The 23,621-nt window shown below is 40.8% G+C and overlaps 2 protein-coding genes across 6 annotated transcripts in view; one reads left to right on the top strand and one right to left on the bottom strand.

Annotated features, from left to right (window-relative positions):
- The window catches only part of DCLK2 (doublecortin like kinase 2), a 90,003-nt gene extending 79,738 nt beyond the window's left edge, over positions 1-10,265 (top strand). For 2 of the 5 annotated variants that reach the window (XR_012633620.1, XR_012633621.1), the window contains 5 exons: positions 776-872; positions 2,196-2,276; positions 4,199-4,315; positions 5,342-5,424; positions 8,852-8,981. Coding sequence is in view for 3 of the 5 variants with exons in the window: in XM_074905918.1 (XP_074762019.1) it covers positions 776-872; positions 2,196-2,276; positions 4,199-4,315; positions 8,852-9,085 (529 nt within the window). In the remaining 2 variants the exon portion in view is untranslated. Of the gene's footprint in view, positions 1-775; positions 873-2,195; positions 2,277-4,198; positions 4,316-5,341; positions 5,425-6,260; positions 6,274-8,851 lie in introns of all 5 variants that reach the window. The other 3 variants (XM_074905918.1, XM_074905920.1, XM_074905921.1) reach the window with 2 other exon arrangements.
- Positions 10,266-14,979: 4,714 nt separating this feature from the next.
- LRBA (LPS responsive beige-like anchor protein) overlaps positions 14,980-23,621 on the bottom strand; it is a 414,576-nt gene continuing 405,934 nt past the window's right edge. The window contains exons 55-56 of the mRNA XM_074905922.1: positions 18,863-19,014; positions 14,980-16,517 (exon numbers count right to left, since the gene is read on the bottom strand). Coding sequence (XP_074762023.1) covers positions 16,427-16,517; positions 18,863-19,014 — 243 coding nt within the window. The 3' untranslated portion in view covers positions 14,980-16,426. The remainder of the gene's footprint in view (positions 16,518-18,862; positions 19,015-23,621) is intronic.

Here is a 23,621-nt window from a genome sequence, read left to right on the forward strand (position 1 = left end):
GTTAATTCATGTTTAAAACTGCAAATAATGGCGTGGAAGATGATATAGTATACGAACAAATGGCAGCTGCTCTGAACAGAGTTTGGGGGCTGGGCATGGAGACTATCCATGCTGTTAGAATCTGGCCTTAACCAAGGTTCATAAGTAGGTATTGATTGCAAAGCTGACCCAAGAGGTAAACTGCTCATTACAGAAATAGGTTGGATGGATGTTCACAGTGGTTAGGGCCAACAAACAGAGGTTAAAACCCCCAAAGCCTGCTGCCATTGATCCCTGAATGTTCACGGTACCGTGGTTTTGGTACAAGAGTACTTACCCTTTCAGTAGCAGTAGCCTGCTGATACTCAGTAAACTACATGTGTCGTGTGTTTTCTGTGTCCCCTTTGGGTTTTGAAAATTCTCCCGTTGCGGTAGGTTAGCGGAAGAGGTTCATTTCACAGACTTTCTGTAGCACGTCCTTGGGAACTAGACTGGCAAGTGACTTATTTTCCGATCCCCTTTCCTGTTCCTTTGCTAGCTATGCAGTTTCTAGTCCAGTGGAGGTCCTTTCACCTCAGTATTTTTCTGTTTCTCTGTTGTTTTTCTGTTCTCATCGCTCCTGACAGTGTAACTCTGGCAAACACCTCAGAAGTGCTGCCACTGTATAAGCTTGCAAATGATGCATTTACAGCAGCTGATATGACATCATTTCGGTTCCAGCTCCACATCAAGATAAAAATTCACATGGCAAATTGACTTCTTTCTCATGATCTTTTTCATTACTGCTGTTCTACAGTGAAAACAACCTTCAGGAAGACCTCTTTGATCAGATACTTGTTGGGAAGTTGGAATTTCCTTCTCCCTACTGGGATAACATCACTGATTCAGCAAAGGTACCGATATGTTTTCCAACCTGAAATAGTGTTTTCTGACAAGCCCGTGTGCTCTGTTGGGAAGGCAGAATAGAAGATGCAGGATAGACTCTTACCCCCTCTTCCAGCTGCTGTGCCTTTTTAGTTAGTTACCTTAACAGTGCTTGATGACAGCTCAGGTTTTACAGGCCATCACATTATTGTCCGAGTTAAGTGTAGGAGAATTCCAGTTGCATTCAGTGAACATCACATTCAGTTTACTTAACGATGGACCATTTTGGCAGGTTTGGGGCTTCTGCTGTAAAATAAGTGCATCTCTGAATTTTTCTCTCCTATCACTCTTTAAAAAAAGAAAAATTATTGCTATGTGGACTGAATTGACATAATTGAGTTAGAACTTTTCGAGAGGTGCAGCCAGCTTGATTTGCCATTGCTAATAGTTCTTGTGTTACTGCCATTTGTGTCTTGAATGACTGTGTCTGTAGGATAAACGGCCCAACTTTTAAGACCCACTTCTCAATCTCATTCAGTAACACGCTCCAAATGGTACCTGAGGACTCTACTTAGCAAGTGGAGATTATTTGTTATCCGGCCAATAAGAAGTTGCATTTGGGTTGGTTGGGGTGTTTTGGTTGGTTGGTTGGTTTTAATTTTATTTTACTGACTGCTTTGTATCGATGACCTCTTCAGGTTTATCGTATCTGTAGGCACCGTTAACGTAAGGCCAGTGGAAGTATTTGATAAAGCTAGTGTGCTCTAAATCCTCTAAAATATGATGAAAGCCACAATACCAAATCTTTTGGGATTAACCATCTAATTAGTAGCATTAAGCATTTTTATCTTTCTATCTATCTGCTTTTTCCTGTACCAGGTGATCCTTAGCTGATGACATGAGTTAAATGTCTTTTATTCTTCTGGAGCAACACAGAAGAGAACTTGGTTTTCAGATAATTGCAGCAGTTTCTTGAATTTCAGATGCAGTCTCCTGAATTTCTGATTTGTGCTCTTTGGGTGCTGTTACTCTGTGCACGTACACTGCCCATAGTCCCACCTCTCCCAGGTTTGGTTTTGTTCTGGTCACGTGCGTGAATATACAAACTGGAACATGATAGCTGATTTCTTTTTTTTTAACATTTCATTTGGTTTCCAAAGACTCAGTGAGACATGAATACAGTAAGGAAGTTGATATTAAGTACACTGTTGGGTTTTTTTTCCACCAAGAAAAAACGGCAAGAAAATTTCACTGAGAAGAACTTGGTGCAACAATATTTTCTGTGGTAATATTCTTCCTCACTCTCCTCAAACTCTTATTTTTCTTTTTTTCTTTTTGTTTTTTTAATGAAGGAGTTAATTAGCCTGATGTTACATGTGAATGCTGAAGCCCGATACACAGCAGCACAGATCCTAAGCCATCCCTGGGTGTCAGTGAGTAAATTACATTTTACTTGTCTCTAATTCCACATGAAATCTGTAAATCTTAACCGCTGAAGTATAGTTTTCAGAAGCAGCCGTACAGTTCTACTGTGCCCATTTCTGTTTATTGAACCATTTAGTCCCATTTCCACATCAAAGAGAACAGTAAGAGTCTGAAAGTTGTTTCAGCTCTAACAGCACCGTTAGCTTCTGTGCTCTGAAAGGAGAGAGGGAGGGTGTTGCTTGCTGACTGTGCTTGGGAGGTGCTGGGATTTGCTGTGACCCTGCTTAAACATAACAGGACGGGAAGATGTGTGACTCGAGCATCTCTTTTGTTATTTCAGAGTCAATCTAGAAAACAGTCATCTCAAAAATGTGTATGTGGAAGCCCTGTTGGGTGTGTTGGCATCTTACTTGCTGCATTGGTACTTGAAGTATGATCTCCCGTTTCTTGAAGCACCTCAAGCTTCGTAAGAAATGAAATTAGCAGACAAAATACCTAATTACACACAGGCACTAAGCTGGTGGCTGCAGGGTCCTTCATCTTTTTGGGCAGCAGCAATGGGGAACACCAAAGCTCGCTCATGGATTTAAAATCAGTTCCTCTAATAAATACTAGGTTTTACATGTGCATAGTCAATGTGTATTGCCACACACATTTTAAAAGAGGGACTGAAGATGATCTAGAGCAGTGGTTCTCAACCTGTGGGCTGCAGACCCCTGGGGGGGGCACGCCCAGCCTGGGAACATTGGGTCTGGCCTGCAGCACTGCGCCTCCTTTACCCACAGCCCCCTCCCCTCAACGCTCTTTTCATGCTCAAGACCCTCCCCTGCCCTGACAGGCTAGTTTGGTGCTAGTATGGTGGGTGGGACCCACTTTAACTAGGTGGTTTTTCTCTTAACCCAACAGCCCTCTTTAGGGTCACAACGGGGCTGAAGTCTGTTCCTCCAGGTGGTGGCCCTGGACCCATGAACAAAAATAAATTGTCTGAGCACAGACAAGCAAGGGGGGGAGGCGAGAAGAATTGTAAAAACTATTAATCAAATTTTAATGTAAAAATTGGCATCAAATTCAGAATTAGCATGTTAAAATACCATAAAATGGGCCATCTGAGGAAGAAGAGTGTTGATGCTATTATTTTGAATCCACACAGAATCATTGCAATGAAGATACTGTAACAGGGGTGTGTGCATTAACAGGTTGACTTACTTCCCCTGCTCTCCAAATTTGAAGACCCTTCATGAGAAAATAAATATTTGATGCAGTCTAGTGCTTTAAATCCTGAATAAAGTCTTGGTGGTCCGCGGCCACAAAAGGTATTTAAAGGGGGTCTGTGGTGAAGGAAAGGTTGAGAACCCCTGATCGATGGAGTTTCCTCAAGAAGAGAAGGCAGCGATGGCAAGCGTGACTCTGCATAACGACTCCTCTCGGATGTGCTTAGGACATGGTGGACCACCTAGAATGCTGATATAAAGGAAAGCCAAATGACAAATATGGGGTTTATTTTTAAATTATATATATTTATATATTATAATAATATAACAATATAATAATTCTAATTTATATATTTAAATTTTGTAAAAAAACCCCATAATTTCCAGCATGTTATTTTTAACATGCATCAAACTTGCAGCTTGTAATTGTGGGACGAATCAATGGACTGGAAGTACAGAGTGTCACTGGGCTTTTAAGGAATAGAAGTTTATGCATAAAACTGTGGTTGCTACATTCCTTTGTAAATTGTCTTTACCCATGTGAAACTAGAGCTCAGGTAGCAGAGTGCGTTCACTTTTGGGCTGCTGGTCTGAATGCTGACTTCACATAAAAAAGCAGGAAGTACCCAAGGATAATAGAAAACTTCTCTTTTACAGTTACGTTCAAACACACTTCGGAGTTTTTTCCTGACTTGAATATTGTGTTTATTCTTATACAGGATGATACTTCCCAGGAGAATAATATGCAAGCTGAAGTAACAGGTAAACTGAAGCAGCACTTTAATAACACCCTACCCAAGCAAAATAGCACATCTGCTGGGGTTTCCGTCATCATGGTAAGAGAAATGCACATTTTTATACATTCTTATATTTTGCATATTTTCCTAACAGTGCTCTATGAGCATGTGTGGTGCAAGAATAGCAAAAGCAAAGCTAGAATAGTCTCTAATTCTAGCCTTTATTTATGTATAGTGTGGATTGTCTCATCATCGCTTGAAAGCAACTGAGTCTATCAGTGTGCCAGCTAAGCCTCAAAAATAAGCTTTCACACAGAAACATGTGAACCCTAAGTAGTAGCTGTATGTTGAAATGAAGCTTATTAATAGTGTGAAATCAACGGTAGGTTTTTTAATCATACTGACCACCTAGTTAGTCAAGTAGGCTCTTCCCCTATGCCTGACCAAGCCTTGCTGGTCAACTTGACAGGAAACCTGACTCCCACTTCAGAAACTTTCTTCATAGTATTGAATGTTTACCACATTAATTTTGTCCCAGTCTAACCCCTGGTATGTTTTTTCTGTTCCCTAATGGGGAACTTTCTTCAAAGCATGCAAAGGAACCCTGATGACCTGTAGTTGAACGTGCATAAACAGTAAATCCAGAAGGCCCATGAGCCACTCATGGTAGAAGTGGAGTTTACTGCTGCCAGTGCTCAGAACTGCACCTGTAATTGGGCAGTCACTCTGGCAGAGAATATGCAGCTGCTGTAGAGATTGAACTGCTGTTCTGTTCTTACTCTAGTTCTCCTCTGAGGCAAGGATGGACACTGCACACAGAGAGTTATCTTCGGTTACTAAAAGAAAAGTAAAACCATCTATGACAGTAACATAACAGTGATTTCCACCCCTCCCGTTAGTCTTAATTACCCTCAAAGTCCAGCCCACTTCTGTTAACAAAGAATTGTTTTAATAATCTGAATGTAGATAAATTTAAATAATATTTCTGCATACGTACGTGCTTTTGCAAATACATTTATGTGAATTAAATAGGCCCAAGATTTAAATATAGGGAAAGGAACAAAAATGAGAGAAGTCAGAAAATGGATTTCAGGTTCATGCTGTTGTCTACATTTCATTTGACAGTTTGATTTGACAGTTTGAGAGGGACTTCAGAGCTTCATTCTTTATACTGTTGAGACTATGGATAAGCCTGAAGCTGAAAACTGGTACAAAATGCACTATATGTCATAAGAGCAATTTTAATTCTAACTCTCAGCCCCTCTCCAACTTGCATGCCACTTAAGCCTGTCTCAGGTCTCTGACACAGCGTAGCTTCTGGCTTCTTATCGGTGTGGGTTTTTTTCTCATCCTGTTAGCTACTGACACTCCTCCAGCCAGGAAAGTACACCTCCTGAAAACTTTTCATTTTCCCTTTTCCTGCCTTATTTCCTTCTAACAGGTATGGAAGGACGTAAATGCATAGTCATTTATTTCTGAATGCAGCTCCAGTTATTGCTGAAGGAAGAAGTAACTTCTTGTTCAAAACACTGTAATCTAATGAGGGTTAAGCCCCTCAGTTGTTATTCTTGCCCTGGTTTATCTGGAGCATTGAAATTTAGTTATCTTCATGTTAAGTTCTTCCCTTGCACTGGCACTCGCTGCTGAAAACCATTCAGGTTCAGACAAGCACAGTGTTGTACTTCTCATGTATTGCAGTGCATTGCTATGTCAGTCCACCTGCATATTTAATGGAATCCCTTTTAGCATCACTTCATTCCAATATTGTCATCTGGCCAATGCAGATAATACCATCATGTGGCAGATAAGTAAAACTGCACATACCTACTTCAGTGTTCTTGCACAGGAGACTCTTTCTGCCCCTAAAAGCATGTTGCTGTTAATTCATTACTGATTTTTTTTTTTTTTGTTAATTTCAAAATGTTCTGTAAATCTAAATTTGTTGCAATTGTGTTAGTTCTGCTTAAAGTAAGTCTAGTTTCTGTCCCTTGCTTCCTTCCTTTTTCCTCCTTTCCCAATGCCTGCATTGCTTTCCTCTGAGTAGGTCCAAGGCAATGGTACGTACTAACTGCGATGCTTTGTTCTGCTGCACAAAAAATACATGTTCTCCATTTTTAACAAGAAGAAAGGAGAAATAACTCAGCCAGTCTGACATGGAAAGAGCTTCACGGCCACACAAAAACAACAAAGGAAAATCTTTTAAATACTTACAAAAAAGTTTTCTCTATTAAGTGATGCATATTTGAAATGTTCTACACAAACACTGATCTAGCTGGCTATTTTTTACTTCCTCAGACATATCTTGCTCTACTCCCCTGGGAGTGATTTTGTGCATCTCTGTATCTGACAGTATCCAAAAGCATTTAGAAAAAGATGGGAATCCTACGCAGACAGAACCAAAAGAAACAAAACCAATGAAATAAGCAGTGTTCCCATTTAAAATAAAAAATTGTCAGTTCAGCTTTTATAGTATCACAGATAGTGTCAGAAAGTGATCAGTCCTAAATTATTAAAAAACATTCTTAGCAAGAGTAAAATGAAACCTCCTCTTCAATCTTAAAAAAAAATAAAATCCTAAATTGCATGACATAGGTATGTATTGCTGTGTTGAAGGTGTGACAACTATCAGAGGCTGCAGTGAGGACAGCACGGAAGAAAATCACTGTCAGCAGGAGCTGAAAACGTTGCCTTTCCCTTTTAAGTAACTTATCCTGCCGCTGAAATAGCAGAAGCCCGTTTACTCACAACTTTTTCCAGCAGGCAAAAGAGAAAATGCAATCCTGCCAGCACAGCAGCTACGTTGATACTGATAAAACCACTCCACGTCGTAGCTGATCTCAAAAGCTCAGATAACAGCTCAGCCAGGCACCTCCCTGCGCCTCCATTTGCAAGTCAGCTGTTTGTAGGAGATGTAACTTGATTAAAAAACGACCAACCCAACCAGACCAAAACACCCTAAATTCAAAATACTTAACCTTTTCTTTTGGGAACTCTAATACTCAGTGCCGGGGTCTGACAAAGCCTGGCAGGAAGGCTGAGGAGGAGAGGAGGGGTACCACGAGGCTGCCCCAGCACACAGCCACATCATTAGAACAGGAGACTGATTCCATCCGTGTACCTGCGAATTCAGAAGTCCTAGTCCAGCTCTCTTTGCCAAGTCAGGCAAAATAGAAATTTGAATTCAGGTACCCCCATAACGAAGTAAGTTTTCACTACCAAGCTGTATGATGTTTGGAAAAAAAGAGGCTAAGTACCTTATTTCTGCTGTCCTTGATGACTTTGATGCAAGAAACCACATCTGAAAAAAAATGCAAGCTGAATTTAACTTGTATCAGGAAATTATTTCAGTATCTAAAACTACATTAATTTAGGGAATAGTGTAGGAGACAAACTCCACTAAGAATACACAGAAATTTTCACTTTGATCAAAAAAAAAGAAATTGCTGAAGAACAGGCAGAGCACCTGACCTTACAATTAGCACATCCCAGCTCAGAATATGAAATTCCACATACCGGTGTCGTGTAATGCTTCCACGTAGGTAGGTGGAGGGTGCCACAAAGGTGAATCCAGTGTCTGTGCTGTGTTCAAGTGTCACACGTTTGGGGGTTACTGGAGAAAGCCCCAGCTGGAGTCAGTGTGCTGTGCTCCATTCTACAGAACTCAGTAAGCTACAAACAACTTCATTAATCTGTATTAATTTAAAGCTGTTTTACCACTTGTACTTGAAGATCTTCCACAAAGTAAATAGTTAAGCCAAGTATTTATAATGATCAGTATTAGCCTTCTAACTGTGAAACAAGGCTTAATTATTCTGTCCCTCCAAGCCTTAGAAAGCAATTTCACGTATATTTTTGACACAGGAATGACCAGATTTCCTTCTAGTTCACTTCAGACCATTCCACTAGCAATTAAACATTCCACAGTAGTTTAATATAACTTGCAGTATCCTTCAGAGGGTAGAAAAGTTGTCAGCTTCAGCAAACACACCACATACTCCAGATAATCCACCTATGGACTTGTCACTTTTTATTCGAACCTGACACTCTCTTCAGTAAAGTAACTTTTTTAGTATTCAGAAATGTTGCGTTTTTGCCACCTTGCCATCTTCGTGAGAGGTCATTTCCCTACTCTCAACCATAAGCAGAAAAGCAGACCCTTCCGTTAGGTTTTCCTTTGCCATCTTCACAAACAGATACACTTCTGTACCATTTGGGTTGTTACAGAAAATGTATTATTAAGTTTTTCACTAAGCATCATGCGAGTCCTCGTGTCTGCAACAACACGGGTACATAAATTTTGCTGCTAGCTAGCACGAAGAGTTCCTGCCACATCACCACCACTCATGTAATTGATTTTTTTTTTCCACGTCAGACTTGCAAGACAAAATTTTACACTCGCACCATCAGGGTAAATGTACGTCTGGAAGACGAGTTTTCCTTACGTTTTCCAAAGTCAGCACCATAAAATGACACAATTAATTCTATGTAAGATTTCTAATGTTATTTCTCCTTTTTTTTTTCCCTGGCTTTAATGCATGCACTTAATGTCTTGTTGATTGTTTTAACCCTTAAGCCAGGGCTCCGATTTAACGGCTCTTTTCATGTTTTGCCTTGGGTATTTTTGTTTGTTTTTAGAACACAGCTCTAGATAAAGAGAGTCAGATTTTCTGCAGCAAGCGCTGTCAGGACTCTGGTAGAGCTGGAACGGAGATAATTTCTACAATTACTGCTGCAGCTGATGATGATCCTCGTGTGGCTGGGTCCAAGACCCTCTTCCCTGCTGCTTCTGAGCCACCCCGCTCCCCCCCGCTCCCCGCCTCGGTACCTCCCGAGTTTGCTGGGGATCAGCCTGGTGCGTGGGACTGCTGAAACCGAACCCCAGTGAAGCTCCCCGCGCTCTGGCCGCAGTTCCTCCTTATCTCCCAGGACAGTTTGTTTTCCGTTTACCCTCGCGTGGCGAGCCCAGGGCCGGCTCTGTCACGGGAGACTGATCTTCTGACCGTGGGTGAGTGAACGTGTGGTTTGAGTGCTCTTAGCCCTTGTCTTCAGGACAGCAGCAGGGGAAAGATTCTGGCAAGGTTAGATGGTTTTTAAGTTACCTGTCTGTGTTAGTTAACTGCATTTCACCCAGCCTTGGGCTCTAAATAGACTAACTTGTGGTGTAGCTAACAATATTTTTATACGAGCAGTGAGACGCTGAACAGTGACCTGGCCTCACCTCCACGAGCAGGCCCCCTTCTGTTCTTCTGATGAGGATCCTCGGAAAAGTGGGAGAGGAGGATAAGGGAAGAAAACTTCTATTCACCTTCTATTCTGATGCCTCTATTTTTAGCCAAGTTTCCACTAAACTTGCAGAGGCAAATTTTCACAAAATATTTTTTAGTGGGCTAACTGTAAAATATCATGAGACAAACATTGGAGATGACAGAGGGAAGGATGGTTGGTTTTGCATCGAGTTTGTTATCCAACTTGCAGGCTGCAGAGTAGTGTTTAGATAATATGAATTTAAGTAAAGTGACTTGGGATGTAAACATGAGCACTGGACATTTACTTGTAACGAAGACTGGAGTCAAGGAAGCCTTTTTGTTCTAGCCATTTTCTATCCTAACCACAAGTGTCCTAGCCACACCTTTCTCCAGGGTCAGACTACCTGTTAGACAAAATAAAATGACTTTGGACCTGTGAATGGAAAGCCTGCTGCATGTTATCTAAGCTAGGATGAATAGAGCAGCTCCTAGTTCTAGGGTGAGCTGATAGAGGCGCTACTACAGAGAGCTGCCATCAGCAGCTATCAGAGGTTTGCCAGTGCCACCCCCCTGTTCACCTGGTGCAGGCACTGGAAACAAGGCTTGGGGAGCAGCTGTCCTTAATCTGCAGTCACGAGATAGATGAGGTTTTATCTTTACCATAATGCTTAGTTCAATAGAGTACGTATTCAGCTTATTCTTTTCCTTTGCTCGTTCTTATGAATTGGTCATAGTTCATTTTCTTTCTTAGCTATACTTTCTACTAGAATTGTAAAAGAAAGACCTGCAATAAACTTTCTTCATTAAAAAAAATTTAAAAAAAAATGTCATTCATTTCTTTGAGAACTCTTGTTGTTTTGTCAGTGAAAATGTCATCTTACTCTCACAGGAGAGATTGAACTGTTAGGAACCTACCAAAAAGATTTCATAAAATTAATCTGAGGGTTGCCCATTTAAAGTTTTTTGACTCCCATGGAAGACGTAGGTAGTACATGAGTGAACATGAGTGTTTCACCTTTTGAAGAGGCAACGAAAGACCAAAAAAAGCTAACTAACTGAAAACTTAAGGTCATGGTAGGGCTGAAAGATATACAGCATCTTGGTAAAAAAGGGGCAGTAAAGGTATGAAAACATATTACGGGTCTTAAACTATGATAAAACTGGCTACAACAATTCATTGTGAATTAAGTTTGTTACAGGTTCACTGGAATAAATCCAAGATATCTGAAGAGGATGGGAATGGCCTTTGTATAGAATTATGTACACTTACATTTTGGTAAAGTGCAAAAAATATGGATAACACTCTAACCTTACTCAGAACAGAAACTAGTGAGAGTCCATTAGCTAGCTGTGTGTGCAGCTGGTAAATTCTGTAACCAGTCTTAGCTTAAGCTAAAGAAAGGATGTGGAATTTCAGATGAAGCAGGCTTACTACAACAGGGAGAGGGAGCACCTGAGCCTGCTGAGTTGGGAGATGGGTAAAGAGAGAGCAGCAACAGTGATGAACGCTGGGTTGAGTCCTGTTTTTTCCTAAAAGGATAAATATTCAGCTGTGCAAAGCCTAGATGTTTATTTTACAAAGAAAAAGCTGTCATGGATTAGCAGAGATACCTAACAAGTCGTGTTCCACAAAAGCTCACGCATATCTAAAAGAAAGGATGATAATTTGCCTGGTCACCAGCTGCCAGTTATAAACTATGACTGTGTCTCATGGAAGAGAGTAAAGACATCCGTTCCCTGAATTCAAGCCCCCACGTTCATCAACATCTAAACATCCTTAGACAAGTGTTTCGATTCACAGAGCAGAGGCAGTTGATAGGCTATGCCAAAACACCTGTTTAAAAATAGTGACAGCAGCTGGAAATGATGTGGCCAGCATAATCAGATAAAAACACGGGGTAGCTGGACCAGTTCTCAACCTCAGGAAAGTTCTGTCACTACTCCGGGCCTCAATTAGTTTCACAGATGTGAGATCTGTGGGTGTGCAGGTGCTGTGTGTGTGCTGCTCAGGGTATCACAGTTTAACATCAAAATGAAGCCATGGTGGTGAACACTAAAACACTTAAAGAGAATACTTAGGAGCTCTCATCATTTACTGTGCTTTCATTTCATCCTTCCCGCTTTGAAGAACCATCAGTTGCTGGAAGAAGGCAAAAATAGAAAAGAAATTGTAAAAAAGAACTATGCTATCCACCATAAAGGGAAAGAATGACTACAGAAACTGCAAACTCAAGTTGTATGTTTGTCAAAGAGGACTGTCACCTTTTTTTGTTTCACAAAAGCAGCTGAAATTCATGTACCACTTTGAGAGACAATGATTAAATGCCAGGTTTCTTCAAACACTCAGCAGCGGCAGCACAACCGCAGCCATGCCTACATTTTACAAAATGAATTATTTTTAAAAAGTCTTTTTCAAAATCCCCCATCTTTTTAGCTCCTTTGAACCTGAATCGTTGTTCATAAATCCCAACGGAGCAAACTCCCGCAGTTCCAGAGCTGAAATCCCAGGACTGAATCCTCCCCTGTTGTAAATCTCCGTAACAGCAGTAAATTCACTGGGATTCCCATCAAAACGTACCCTTGCAGACATTCACCCCCATTCCTGAACTCGTTAATGACAATCATATTGCCAAAACACATTAAGGTAGATGATGGTTTTGATGATGATGGTACTTTCATTGGCTCGGGTTTACAGCTACTCATTAAGAATATTTATGTAGGGCGGCTTGGACTACTTTAGTAAAGATCTCTTGGCTTTAGATGCAGGGTTCCCCCCATCTAAGCTGAGTACTGGAGGAGAGGAAGTAATGACTGAAACTAACAGATTGCAGGGTAATTTCTCCTATACTGAATAAATATTTTATGTTTTTAATATGGAAAATAATTATGTAGGATACCAGAAAGTATTTTTAACCTACTTCTTACTCCAGATTTTCCTTCTCTTTTGCATTTTTTTTTTTTTTTTTCTTTAAACAAACCAAACCAAACTACAGGCTTTTCAACTACAGTAGAGTGCACCCAGTACACTGGGGACTGAGGAACAAGAGGTGTGAAGCTTTTAGTTTGAGCTGGGGAAGCTCAGTGTGTTAAATCAAGCAAACAGGTCTTCTAAGATCTCACTGACCTCTCTCAGAGACCAAGCTCTGTGATTTCGATGTGTGGTGAGAAGACGACGGCAACCACGGTAACTCCCAGGTAACACCCCGTGCTGCTGTTCTTGCTCTACGCTCAGAGATCGCACTGAGTGTTGAGGAAAGGGCTGCCAAAACACACGATCCGAGTGATGAGGGTGTCAGCGGGCGCCAGACACGTCGTGTTGCCTCTTGGAGAGCCCTGGTGAGGCAGGAGATGCTCCGGCACCCTGGGGGAGACCAGGAGCCAGATCCTCGATGATTTCCAACAGGGACCACAGCTTTGGCCTTTGTGCAAAGACTCTAATTCTCCTAATCTACTTGACATGAAAAATGTTAGCCAGGAAGCAGTAATAACTATACCACTGCCTGCACGCTCACCAACCAGGGGTTCAGATTCCTATCCACAGAAATTATTTTGGTCATGTTGGGCTAAACCAATAAATTTGCGCAGCAAGCAGGAAATTTTTATTTTAAAAGTCTCATTTAAGCCTGGTTTTCATATCTATCTTCCTGCAGTAGTCACTGATTGATAATGTTACTGAAGTATTTATCCACTTTTATATAAATTTACATATTTATCAATGATCTTTGTTTTGCACAGTTTTAAAACGGGAAATCATACTTCACATTTACTCTCTTTCAAGCTACAAACAGCAATTGGAAAGCAACAGAAATGCACAAAACTAGGAACCTATCCAACATGCTCGTTGAGTAAAACTGATTTTTTTTAAGATTAAAAAGAGGCAAGCAAATTAAACACTCCTACTGCAATTAGTTTCAATGTCTAATGCATGCAAGTATGTTATCTAGTTGAGCTCTTCTGTCAGAGGAATGCTTTCTGGGGGGGTGGGGGTGGGTGTTCATTTTTAAACTAAATTAGCATTGTTAAAAATGCTGAGGGACTGCAGCAGCAAGCTGCCGTGCAGCCATCCACCAAGAAGTTTTTCCTCAGCTGTTGCTTCTGTTCTGGATTCTCCCACAGCTGTAGCCCCTTTCCCCACTACCAAGCCCCCACCACACACACAAATCCAACACAGAATTTCAACAAGGTTTGGTCCTGCACCTGGGTCCAACAACCCGCAGCAGGGCTACCGGCTTGGGGAGGAGTGGCTGGAGAGCTGCCAGTGGGAAAGGACCTGGGGGGGGCTGGTCAACAGCCACCTGAATATGGCCCAGGGGGCCAAGAAGGCCGATGGCATTCTGGCTTGTATCAGCATAGTGTGGCCAGCAGGGACAGGGAAGGGATCTGAGCCCTGGGCTCTGATGACACCATCACGTCTTGCCAGATGCTACAGCATTTATGTCAGGAATTTTCACAAAATGGAAGGGATTTCAAGCTGCTTACACCAAGCATTTCCCCACAAACCAAACTGCAGCCCTGAGCAGCCTTGCTCTCAGCAGCAGCAACCACTGCTTTCCACTTTTCCAAACCACAGCCAGTGCCACGTCCGTTTGAACTTACCAGAGAAGAAGAAATCACCGGACTGTCACCAAAAAAATGCTGTTCGTAAACGCTCCCTCTGAATTCTTGAGGAAAGAGAGGCCTTGGCTCCCTCTTTTCAGGAATATTCTGCAAATAACAGCTAGCTGAGGCCCAGCTGCAGGTTAATACCTGGCACCTGTTGATTAAAGAGTTCTCGGGCAATCCCTCTGACACCGGTGCTGCCCTGAACAGACTAACACATACCTGGGTAAGTTGGAAATCCGGCCCGTTTTCATCACTAAGAGCATGACTTGGACTAGTTCGGCCCAGGTGAGCTCCCAAGTGCCAGGCTGGCCCCGGGCTGGTGTGTGAGCTGTTTCCCTTTACCTGTGGGAGGAGGGGTGTGTCCTGTCCCACGCACCGAAGCCACCAGCAAAGCAGCCCGGAACGGCGGCGCCTGCGCAGGCTTTTCCTCTTCTACCAATAATCAAGTGTTTCCTAAGTCAGCAGGAGACAACAAGGAGAAGACTTGCAGGATTTCCATTTGGCAAAATACACCTTTGTTTGTTTTTTTTTTTTTTTTCCCCTCCACTTAACCTAGGAAACCCACCCCTGGCTTGAGAGAAACGCAAATTGCACTTCAAGAGCATAACACTCCCCCCCCCCCCAAAAAAAAATCTTCTGATATAAGGCTATGAACATTGCTGAACTTAAGGAAGTGCGCACTTACCGCAGACATGACAACTGTAGCCTTTGGCCTAATCAGATCATCCTGCTGGTGCACAAAACATAAACACGTAACTACCGACACCCACATCAGTATAAAAATGCAGAAAGCACAGAAAGCTTAAGTCACCGTTGCATGAACACCAAGAGCCCTTTACACGCATTAGCACCTGTTTCCTCTGTTGTGAACATACACTGAATCACAAGAACTCAGTACTCCACTGAAGCTCTCAATTACAAATGTAATTTTATTTAATTTCTTCACTCAAACTGTATTTTCTCATTCCAAATCTTTACTGAAAGAGATAGTAGTTAAACGCTTAGAAAAAACAGGAACTGCTCTAGTAGGCAGCTAGAGAAATGCATGTATCAATACGGATATGGAATGTAAATCTAAACTCATTTAGTTCACAACATACAAAGATTTTTCTGCAATACAGACTTACAAAACAGTAACAGTTCTTTTCACAAATAGTTTTCACAGAGTTCTGCACAGCAATCTTTGTAGAAAAGTAGATTTGTGCAACACCAAAATAACTTACTGTTCCTTAGTATAAATTATTTGTCATTTCCTAAAAGAAAGAGGTAATTTAATATGATTGGGCAGGATCTGACTGGATTTGGTGACAGCGAAATATAAAAGTATTGTTGCTATACGCAGAAAAGGAACATGGCATGTGCTACAGTACTGCAGGGGCTAGTTCTGAGAAAAAACCAACAGAAAGTTGCCTGCAAGTCTAGTGCTTCTGCTGCTGTATAGAGGTTGTGCACCAGCAAACACCTGCCTTTTTAGTGCTTTCACAGTCAACCAGCAGAAGTGTGCTTTGGTACTTGCACCTATTAAAAAAATACCTGCCTCTGTGTGGGGTTCTGGTTTGAGTTTAAAGTCTTCAGAACAGCCTTTCTGGTTTTGAGGAACAATCCTACATTTTGGTGTGCTTTGGAGGAGATGCCACGTACAAGCTAGAAGGACGCACGCTTGATGTAACACAAACTCCGTCCCCGATTTCTCTCTCTTAAATGCACAAAACATACAACTAAAAAAAGAACTAAGAGTCTAGGCCTAGAAACATGCTCAAATAGCAACATTGATGGAAACGATTTGCAAAGTTTAAAATTACATTAACCATAATTTAAATATAACCGTTGATTCCCAGAAACTTCAGTGCTGATGTAGTACAATCATTTGGAAAAGTACGAGACAAAGTGGGGTACAGATAGCACAGATTGAAACTCCTCAAACATTTCCATTATGTTAAAATCATATATTCCTCAGGGTTATAGATAAAGCTTCAGATGGAAAATCCGTTTCTTCATGATGTAGCTAGAATGGGAGTTTTAACCATCTTTACTTTAGGTTTTTTTTACATACAGGGATCAAAATAGACTTCTCATTATGACTAAAAATATAGAATTTTTTTTTTTTTTTTTAACTACAGAACCCAGCAGCCGTTTTTCTGCTTCTTTGCCTTTCCCCCAAAAAAGTCAAGCAAGGTCTACAAAAATAGCAATTAACTTTAAAAAATAGGTTGCTTCTTCCAGCAAATTTAAGTTACATTCAGCTGTAATATAGCTATTTATAAGGAACAAAGTTGTGGCAGGACACCAAGGGAGGCGTGCGGTGCTGTTTCCTCCTGCCAACAGCTGCCCACCTCGGCGCCGGTCGTGGTCTCTGTGAAGATCAGTATCGGGTTTGATACTCGTGGTGCCAACGATTGAAATCATTGTAGAAAACCACTATGCTCCCAGACGCCATGCCAGTCATTATACACCTAAGGAAAGCACAACACTCTTTGTTAGTGAACCACCTCGAGACAGAACCCCAGAACCATCCGGGTCGGAAAAGCCCTTGGAGCTCCTCCAGCCCCACCATGTCCCTCCCCCTGAGCGTTCCCAACTCCCCCAGATCCCTCAGCGCTCTGTCTGTCGACACGCCAAAGAGTTACATCGGTGTAAGCACGAGAACCTGAGGCAACAACCACCTTCCACCAAAGACAGCCAGAGCTGGAAGTGCTCCACAGACTAGGAAAGTCTGGCTTTAGGCTCCTTCATCATGGATTTGAGTAAAACTGCCATCTCCACCACCTCCGACAGACTGATGGATGACAAAACGTACAACAGAGCACCACACAACAGTCTGTGCGCTCAACCCAACTGCGGGTTAAACAGAACTGGTTATCACTGTCCTGCAAGGCCACTCCAGATTTCCTGGGATAATTCCCTGGCTTGCTTGGTTGTTTTGGGGGGTATTGAAGCCCTGGTGAAGCAGCAAAATGACAGAAGGCTCACAGAAGTGCTCATTTCAAATTCACCTCCCCCATTTAAGCACACAATCAAGGAATTGGCTGTGGGCACAGGACTTCAGCTGGAAATGTTAGCGTCTGGGTTTGAAAGCAATCTGAAGGCTTTGATTGTTTTGAGAGTTCCTGAAAGCAGCCACTGCGCTTTCCCACCGAGGCACTCTTTCTTTCTAAATTCCTCGCCCTTGGCCTGCTACTAGAGATCATTTAGATCTGTTTGAAAAGCCACGACCCTGACATAGCACGCAATTACAAGAGTTTCTATATCATCTTTTCTACTGTCTCATACTGAAGTTTCGCAAAAATCAAAAGTATGAGGACATATACAATTCCGGCGTTTTAGGAAAAAAGCCTCAGAATTTAAAAAAAAATAAATTTCAAAGCAAAAAACTGTAATTTATCCTTCAAAACAAAGACTAAATATGAGATCATCAGAACGTTGCATTTTGATACTATCACACTATTTCAAGAGCACCATTTTTATTGCTTTTATATTAGGTTAAAATGTCTTTTTACACAGTCAAACACATACCTTAATGCATACCAAATAAATTACTCCAAGCAATTATCTGTAATTACTCAGTAATTACTCAGTAAAATACTCTGAATAAATCTCTTCTGAGTTTCTCTGTCTTCAAACCCAAAGTGAATAGGATCCTAACTTGAGCACACGGATAAATTGATAGATGTCCATATTAAGTTTTAGTTTATTGACATGCAAAGATTGTGTTGACAAGCCATTAATTACAGCTTAAAGATTCTGTAAATGGAAAATTTTACACATTTCAGAGGTCTAAAATTCAACTGCTGTAACTCCAGCTTTTGAAATATTTTGAACAGCAAGGGCTTTTTAACGGAAAACTGTTTCTTCCAAAATGCCTGTAACCTCTAATTATGCTTAACAAGAAGCTGCTGAATAATTATCACATATTTGGTTGGCTTGGATTTTTTTAAAAATTCATTTAATGTAAGTTTTAGAAATGTAGTCCTGGAAAAAAACATTCAGTTTGGACTTCAGTAACTGGAAGGTTAAGAGCCTCAGCAATATGCTTTAATGCACAACGTAGACATTCCTAAGGGATTCAGGAGCCAAATCTGCTTGAAAAGTACACAGGAACTCCACACCAAAGCAAACAAAATTCTAGCCCGCAAGCTGAAAGTGTACAAATGAAATGGTAAACATCCATCTCATAAAAAACCCCAGTACTTTTGTGATAAAAACACAGAGGACTTTTAAGTACAGCTGCATTGAAAAGTGTACTGTAAAAATGCAGTAACAGTATTAACTCATTGCCTTCAGTAGAAGGAATCTTCAAGGAGGGTCACACGCTTTATGTGGATAAAATGACTTTTCTTGAAATGAAATTTAATATTTGCTTTAGCAAAATACGGATCTGTGGAGGGAATCTTATCGTGCAGCTACTCTAACTGTTCTATTTTTAACATCAAGATCGGGAATCAGGAATGTGATTTGTATCGTAAGTGAAGGAAGGAACATGAAGAGCACATATGTAACCTTCCACCTCCACGTGACCCACACTGGCACAGGCCAACAACCCAGCCTATCTTGAAAGTCTGCCAAAGTAAGATTTCTTGAATCTCTCTTCATTCCCCCAAGAGTTGAAATCCTGAAAAAGATCATCCGCCCTAAATATGACGTGCTAGAGAGAAAGTTATGCAAGCGCAGAACTCTCAGTATAATCCCCAGGGACTGTGATGCACGGAAAATCAAAAATCAGAAGAAAAACAAAAATGCAATTTAATTGTAAGTATATAATTTTTGATCAATTCTCACGAAGACCAGACTCTGCTCTAACCTTTGGTCGTAGGACAGGGCCATGGATCGGATTCCAGCATCACACCCGGGGTAAGCAAAGAGCTGCTTGAGGTCCCACATCTGCCACACCATGACAACTCCGTTGTCCCCACCTGTAAGCAGATACTGTCCATCTCGACTCAGCTGAATTGCCTGAGGGGAAATCACATGGATATTTGTCAGAGAATTACATGTTGCTCTTACTCCCCCCTCTTTCACTTTCATGAAAAGTTTCATATTGGCAGCTGAACGTCTGGGGAGACCTGATATCAATGCAAGCTTTTGGGAAGCAACATTACTGTTATGTTGGTCGACCCAGCAACAGAATTAACGTTACTAAACACACAAAGCTCTTGAATACATTAGATGTCACTAGTTAAGTTTTACCTCACCTGTGATTTATTCCACACTCCAAAGATCTAACATGAGGTCAGCTAAAGAAATTTACTTTTCTAATTAGCTAGATTTACAAGATCCAGCAGCACGGGCATTAAAATATAGTACCTGACATTCCCCCAAGGGTCTTTAATGCTAGCCTAGCATTAGATTGCAGCAGCAATCCTCCTTTTCTCTCTGGCAAAAGGCTGAATGATGGAGGGAACTGAAGTTAACAGAATTAATTCAGACCAGCGTTTTTAGATTCCTGCTCTGGATTAAGATAATGATCCACTCCTCTTAACAGAGACTGTGTTTCCTTTCATTGCCTATCCTGAAACTGCCTGTCACAAATTGGATGGCTTATACCCTGGTTTTGCAGGCGTCATGGGGACTGATGGCAAATCTACATTTGAAATCTTCATTTGGGATCCAGACCATGAAGCAAGATGGGATAGGATTGGTTTTCACAGTGAAGAGAGTCTTCAATCTATTTCAATATTTCTTGTGGCTGTTGAAAAAATTCATGATAGATCGAGTACCTGGAAGAGCAGCAGCTTTCCTCAGTTACCTGATGACTATGCTAGATGATGCTATCGGATGTTAAGATGACTAGAAGCAGGAGAAATACTTCTCAAGGAGGGATTTTGACAGTTTAAATTAACCAAAATGTGATTTAAGAGAACAGGACTCGATTTTTTATTAAAACAAGTGATACCCTAGCCAACCCTGGCAGCAGGAGATGCTGAGGCCGGCCCCTCTGCACTCCCCAGCACCCACAGCATCAGGAATATCAGAAGGTGTCTCTCTGTCCATTAATGATGGACCATTATTAATAACTCCCGTAAACCCAAGGCTGCTTCTATGCTCTCCTGTTTCCAGGCACCACTTCTCAGTTCTCTTTCTGACTTCTGCTCCCCAGCTTGTGTTCTGGTTTTTTCCCCTTCTCTGCTCTCTCCTTTTATTTTTGCATGCAATCCTCAGCACAGCAGCAGCCTATCACCTTCTGCATTTGAGCACACGGAAGGGCCAGAAACAACTTTGCTAGTTGTTTGCTGGATGATTTGCTGTTATCAAACAGAAAATAAGGAACTTTGCTGCTATAAAGCCTTATTTATTATCTAGCATTCAACTCCTGATCCTACCTAATCCTTCACTCCATTACTCCTACTTTCAATTCCCATTTTTCCTTCACTCTTTTCTGCCTCTTCTTGTCTTCTCCCATCGGACAAGTTTCTACACTCCCACCTCTGCTTCTCCTCTCCTGTTGCTCTTGGGAGTGGTCAGTACAGAATGTAGATGCTAAGCACTATCTGCTGAATGCATTTAACCTGGGCTTTGGGAATCAGCAACAAAATTCACATCCTTCACATTCATGATAAATTTCAGCTCCTCGACTCAAGGCAGGGAGCCACAAAACTTCAACAGAACAATGTCAAAATGGAGGATATGCAGAGCAGTAGCTTTTAAATTCCAAACACACACAAATAGATTGATCCACCTTAACTAAAACACTGTCACTGAAAGGGAAAGAAATCGCCTCAAGATGATTTTCCATGAGCAAAATTCCAGCTTACAGGTTTAAATTTAGGAAACAGTAGAAAGAACTGAAGACAGGATCTTGCAAATCTATCTCTCTGCTGAAGTCTGCAAGTATTTTGGTACTTGTGGTCTCTACTTCTACAGGTTTTCAATATGCAAAACCTGTAATATACTGTGATTTTAAATTCCTCTGGAAAAGGAAGGGTTTTTTTAATATACAGAATTTATAGCGCATGCGAAACAAAAATGAGAGAATCCAAAACACAAAAATGTTACGTTCATGCAACATTAAAGTGGTTATACAGACTGCTGACAGGCCTAGAAACCAAAATATTCAGTGTACATAAGATACTGCTCGGTGAACAGCAATAATTGAAGTCAGACATATTGCACATCTGTATTTTTTGTATTGCTGTGCTCCATGATGCCAAATATATCCTTTAAGAATTATATGACGTGCAACACTTACATTAAGATGGAGTTTCTGTATTGTATTATAAACTTTGAGTGTTTACTGCAACAGCTCCCAAGCAATCAGAATGAATCACATTGCTAAAATTTTATTTCACACAATAACTTTTAAATGAATGTAATTGAAATACAAACATACTGTAAACAGAATATTCTAACATTGAAAAAAAAAAAAAAAAAGGCCTATTCCAGTTGTGTTTTGAATTAAGATAAAACCACATACATGTAAATTTAGATACAATAAAGCAGAATACGTGGAGGTTTCTTTCAAACACATCTAAGTACGGAAAATGGAATCCTAACCAAGGCTACAGTTTAGTGTTCCGAGCTGAAGCTTCTCCCCCCAAAAAACAAAATGTTCAAACCAAAAATCGCTTCTGTGATTTTCTTTCTACCAGCCTACAGAAATATGCTAAGCACCTCCCAAAGCACAGCCCCAAAGAGCTTGAAAAGTCATTTAAAGACCATCTTAGAAAAGTAAAGTCAGTAAGAAAGGGGTAGAAAACAAACTGAGATAAGGCTGTGAAAATTACCTAGAACTTGCATGCACTGAGTAGGTGATCATGAGATCTAACATACCACACGCAATTATTAAAAAGATTATTCATTAGAAGCAAAAATCAATATAGGGTGGTTTTCTTCTCAATAGCAATGGCAGTCTCCTAAGGGTATTTTCAAATTGCAATGAAGACCGTGACAAATAATTATTTGCTACACTTATAAAATTCAGCTGATGAAAATCCATTAACCTTATGGTCATGGTTCACTTGAATTTTATACTTGAGGCTTTTACTGAAGAAATGCTATATTAAAAGGCAAATTAAAGCCATTAATCTTTAACTCTTCCACTACCTGCAAAATGCAGTGGGGTTTGTGATCTTTTGATTAAATAAAGTATGGGCTTTGAACCCTTACTAATACCAATGCAATTTCACTAAGTCATTGGCATGTCACGAAGACAAGATGTTGATTTATTTATTTTTATTGTTTATTAATAAATTTCTCAGCCACTTGCCTATATATGTGTGTGTATATATATGTATGAATGAAGGAATGAATGGAAGAAAAAGGTCACCCTGTCAACGTTTCCGTTTCATGACATGCCCTTCAAGATTTAACAAACGAAAGGATGCTTTTACTCCCAAGTACTCCAACTGGTATAGAAGACGACATGAATCAATTTTAGTGTTCTGCTTTTCCCCAGCGTAGTTTATCTACGATTCTGCTAGGTATGGAACTGAAACAACTCTGCAACTAACCTTTCTCACAGCACGAGCTTCAGGCTCTCAAACAATCCCCAAAGCCCACAACTTCAGCAGTGTTCTAAAAGCTGTATTTCTGACTTGTATTTCCTTGGAAAGTCTCAAAACTTTGCACAAATCCCTTTGAACATCTTGGATTTTTGAAAGGCAGTGCTCTGTAAAAAGGCAGAGCTGACACTGTGACAGCTCTGGCTTACAGCAGCAGGAGTCTTGTGGGCACTTCCACATTTCAAAACAGACTCAGGAAAGGAAAATAAATTGGTTCCTCTGGGTGAAACAGCATACAGTCTTTGTTTAGGGTAAAATAACTTTACTTCTCAGAACAAGCAGACTATTTAGAGTTAAGTTATTCATTAAGATATCTAAACATTACATGGTAGATGTACTGTGATATGCCTAAGCTCCACTGAGCAATACAGTATTTAAAACAAAAACAGGTGGAAGGCATTGACTTGACCTTGAATTTCCCCAGAGCGTCTGAAATTTTTTAAGCGGTTTTCTAGCACAAAAATACCAGAAAGAAAATCAGGAGGTTGTTCCGAACATCCCTGTTGAAATAATATTCTGAAATAATGCTCCATAATGAGCTAGGAAAATACAAATTGGAATGTTGCATTACAGATTCGACGTTTAGGATCTTTTCCTTCCCTTTTCTACCCTGTTGGAGCAATAAGCCACAAAAAGTGTTTGTCAGCACAGCCCGTGGGTAGGCAGGATTAATTTTGAACGCCCCTACTTTAATCATGCAGTTGCCACTTGCCTTCTAACATGATATAGTGCAGAAGCACTGGGAAAGACGCTGTAGGTTGTTTAAGCGTAAAGCCCAACTGGGACCACTGGGAGAGAAAGAAAACAAAACAGAACACAATAAAACCCAAACCTCTGTACATACGTAATTCTGGCCTGCAGAGAGCGGAACTCCATTGCCTCTAGCAACATTCCTAAAGCTGGGGGTACTGACTGCAACACTACAGAAATTGTTTTAGCTGGCAAGGGATTTCTAGATATTTTACAGATTTGCTGGCCTAGCTGACAATATAATCACAACTGAAAGTGACAGATTATCAACATTATTATTGTAAAAAAGAGAAAACACTGTGACATGTACTT

Source organism: Athene noctua, chromosome 4 (genome assembly GCF_965140245.1).
Source record: "Athene noctua chromosome 4, bAthNoc1.hap1.1, whole genome shotgun sequence".
Classification (NCBI taxonomy): domain Eukaryota; kingdom Metazoa; phylum Chordata; class Aves; order Strigiformes; family Strigidae; genus Athene; species Athene noctua.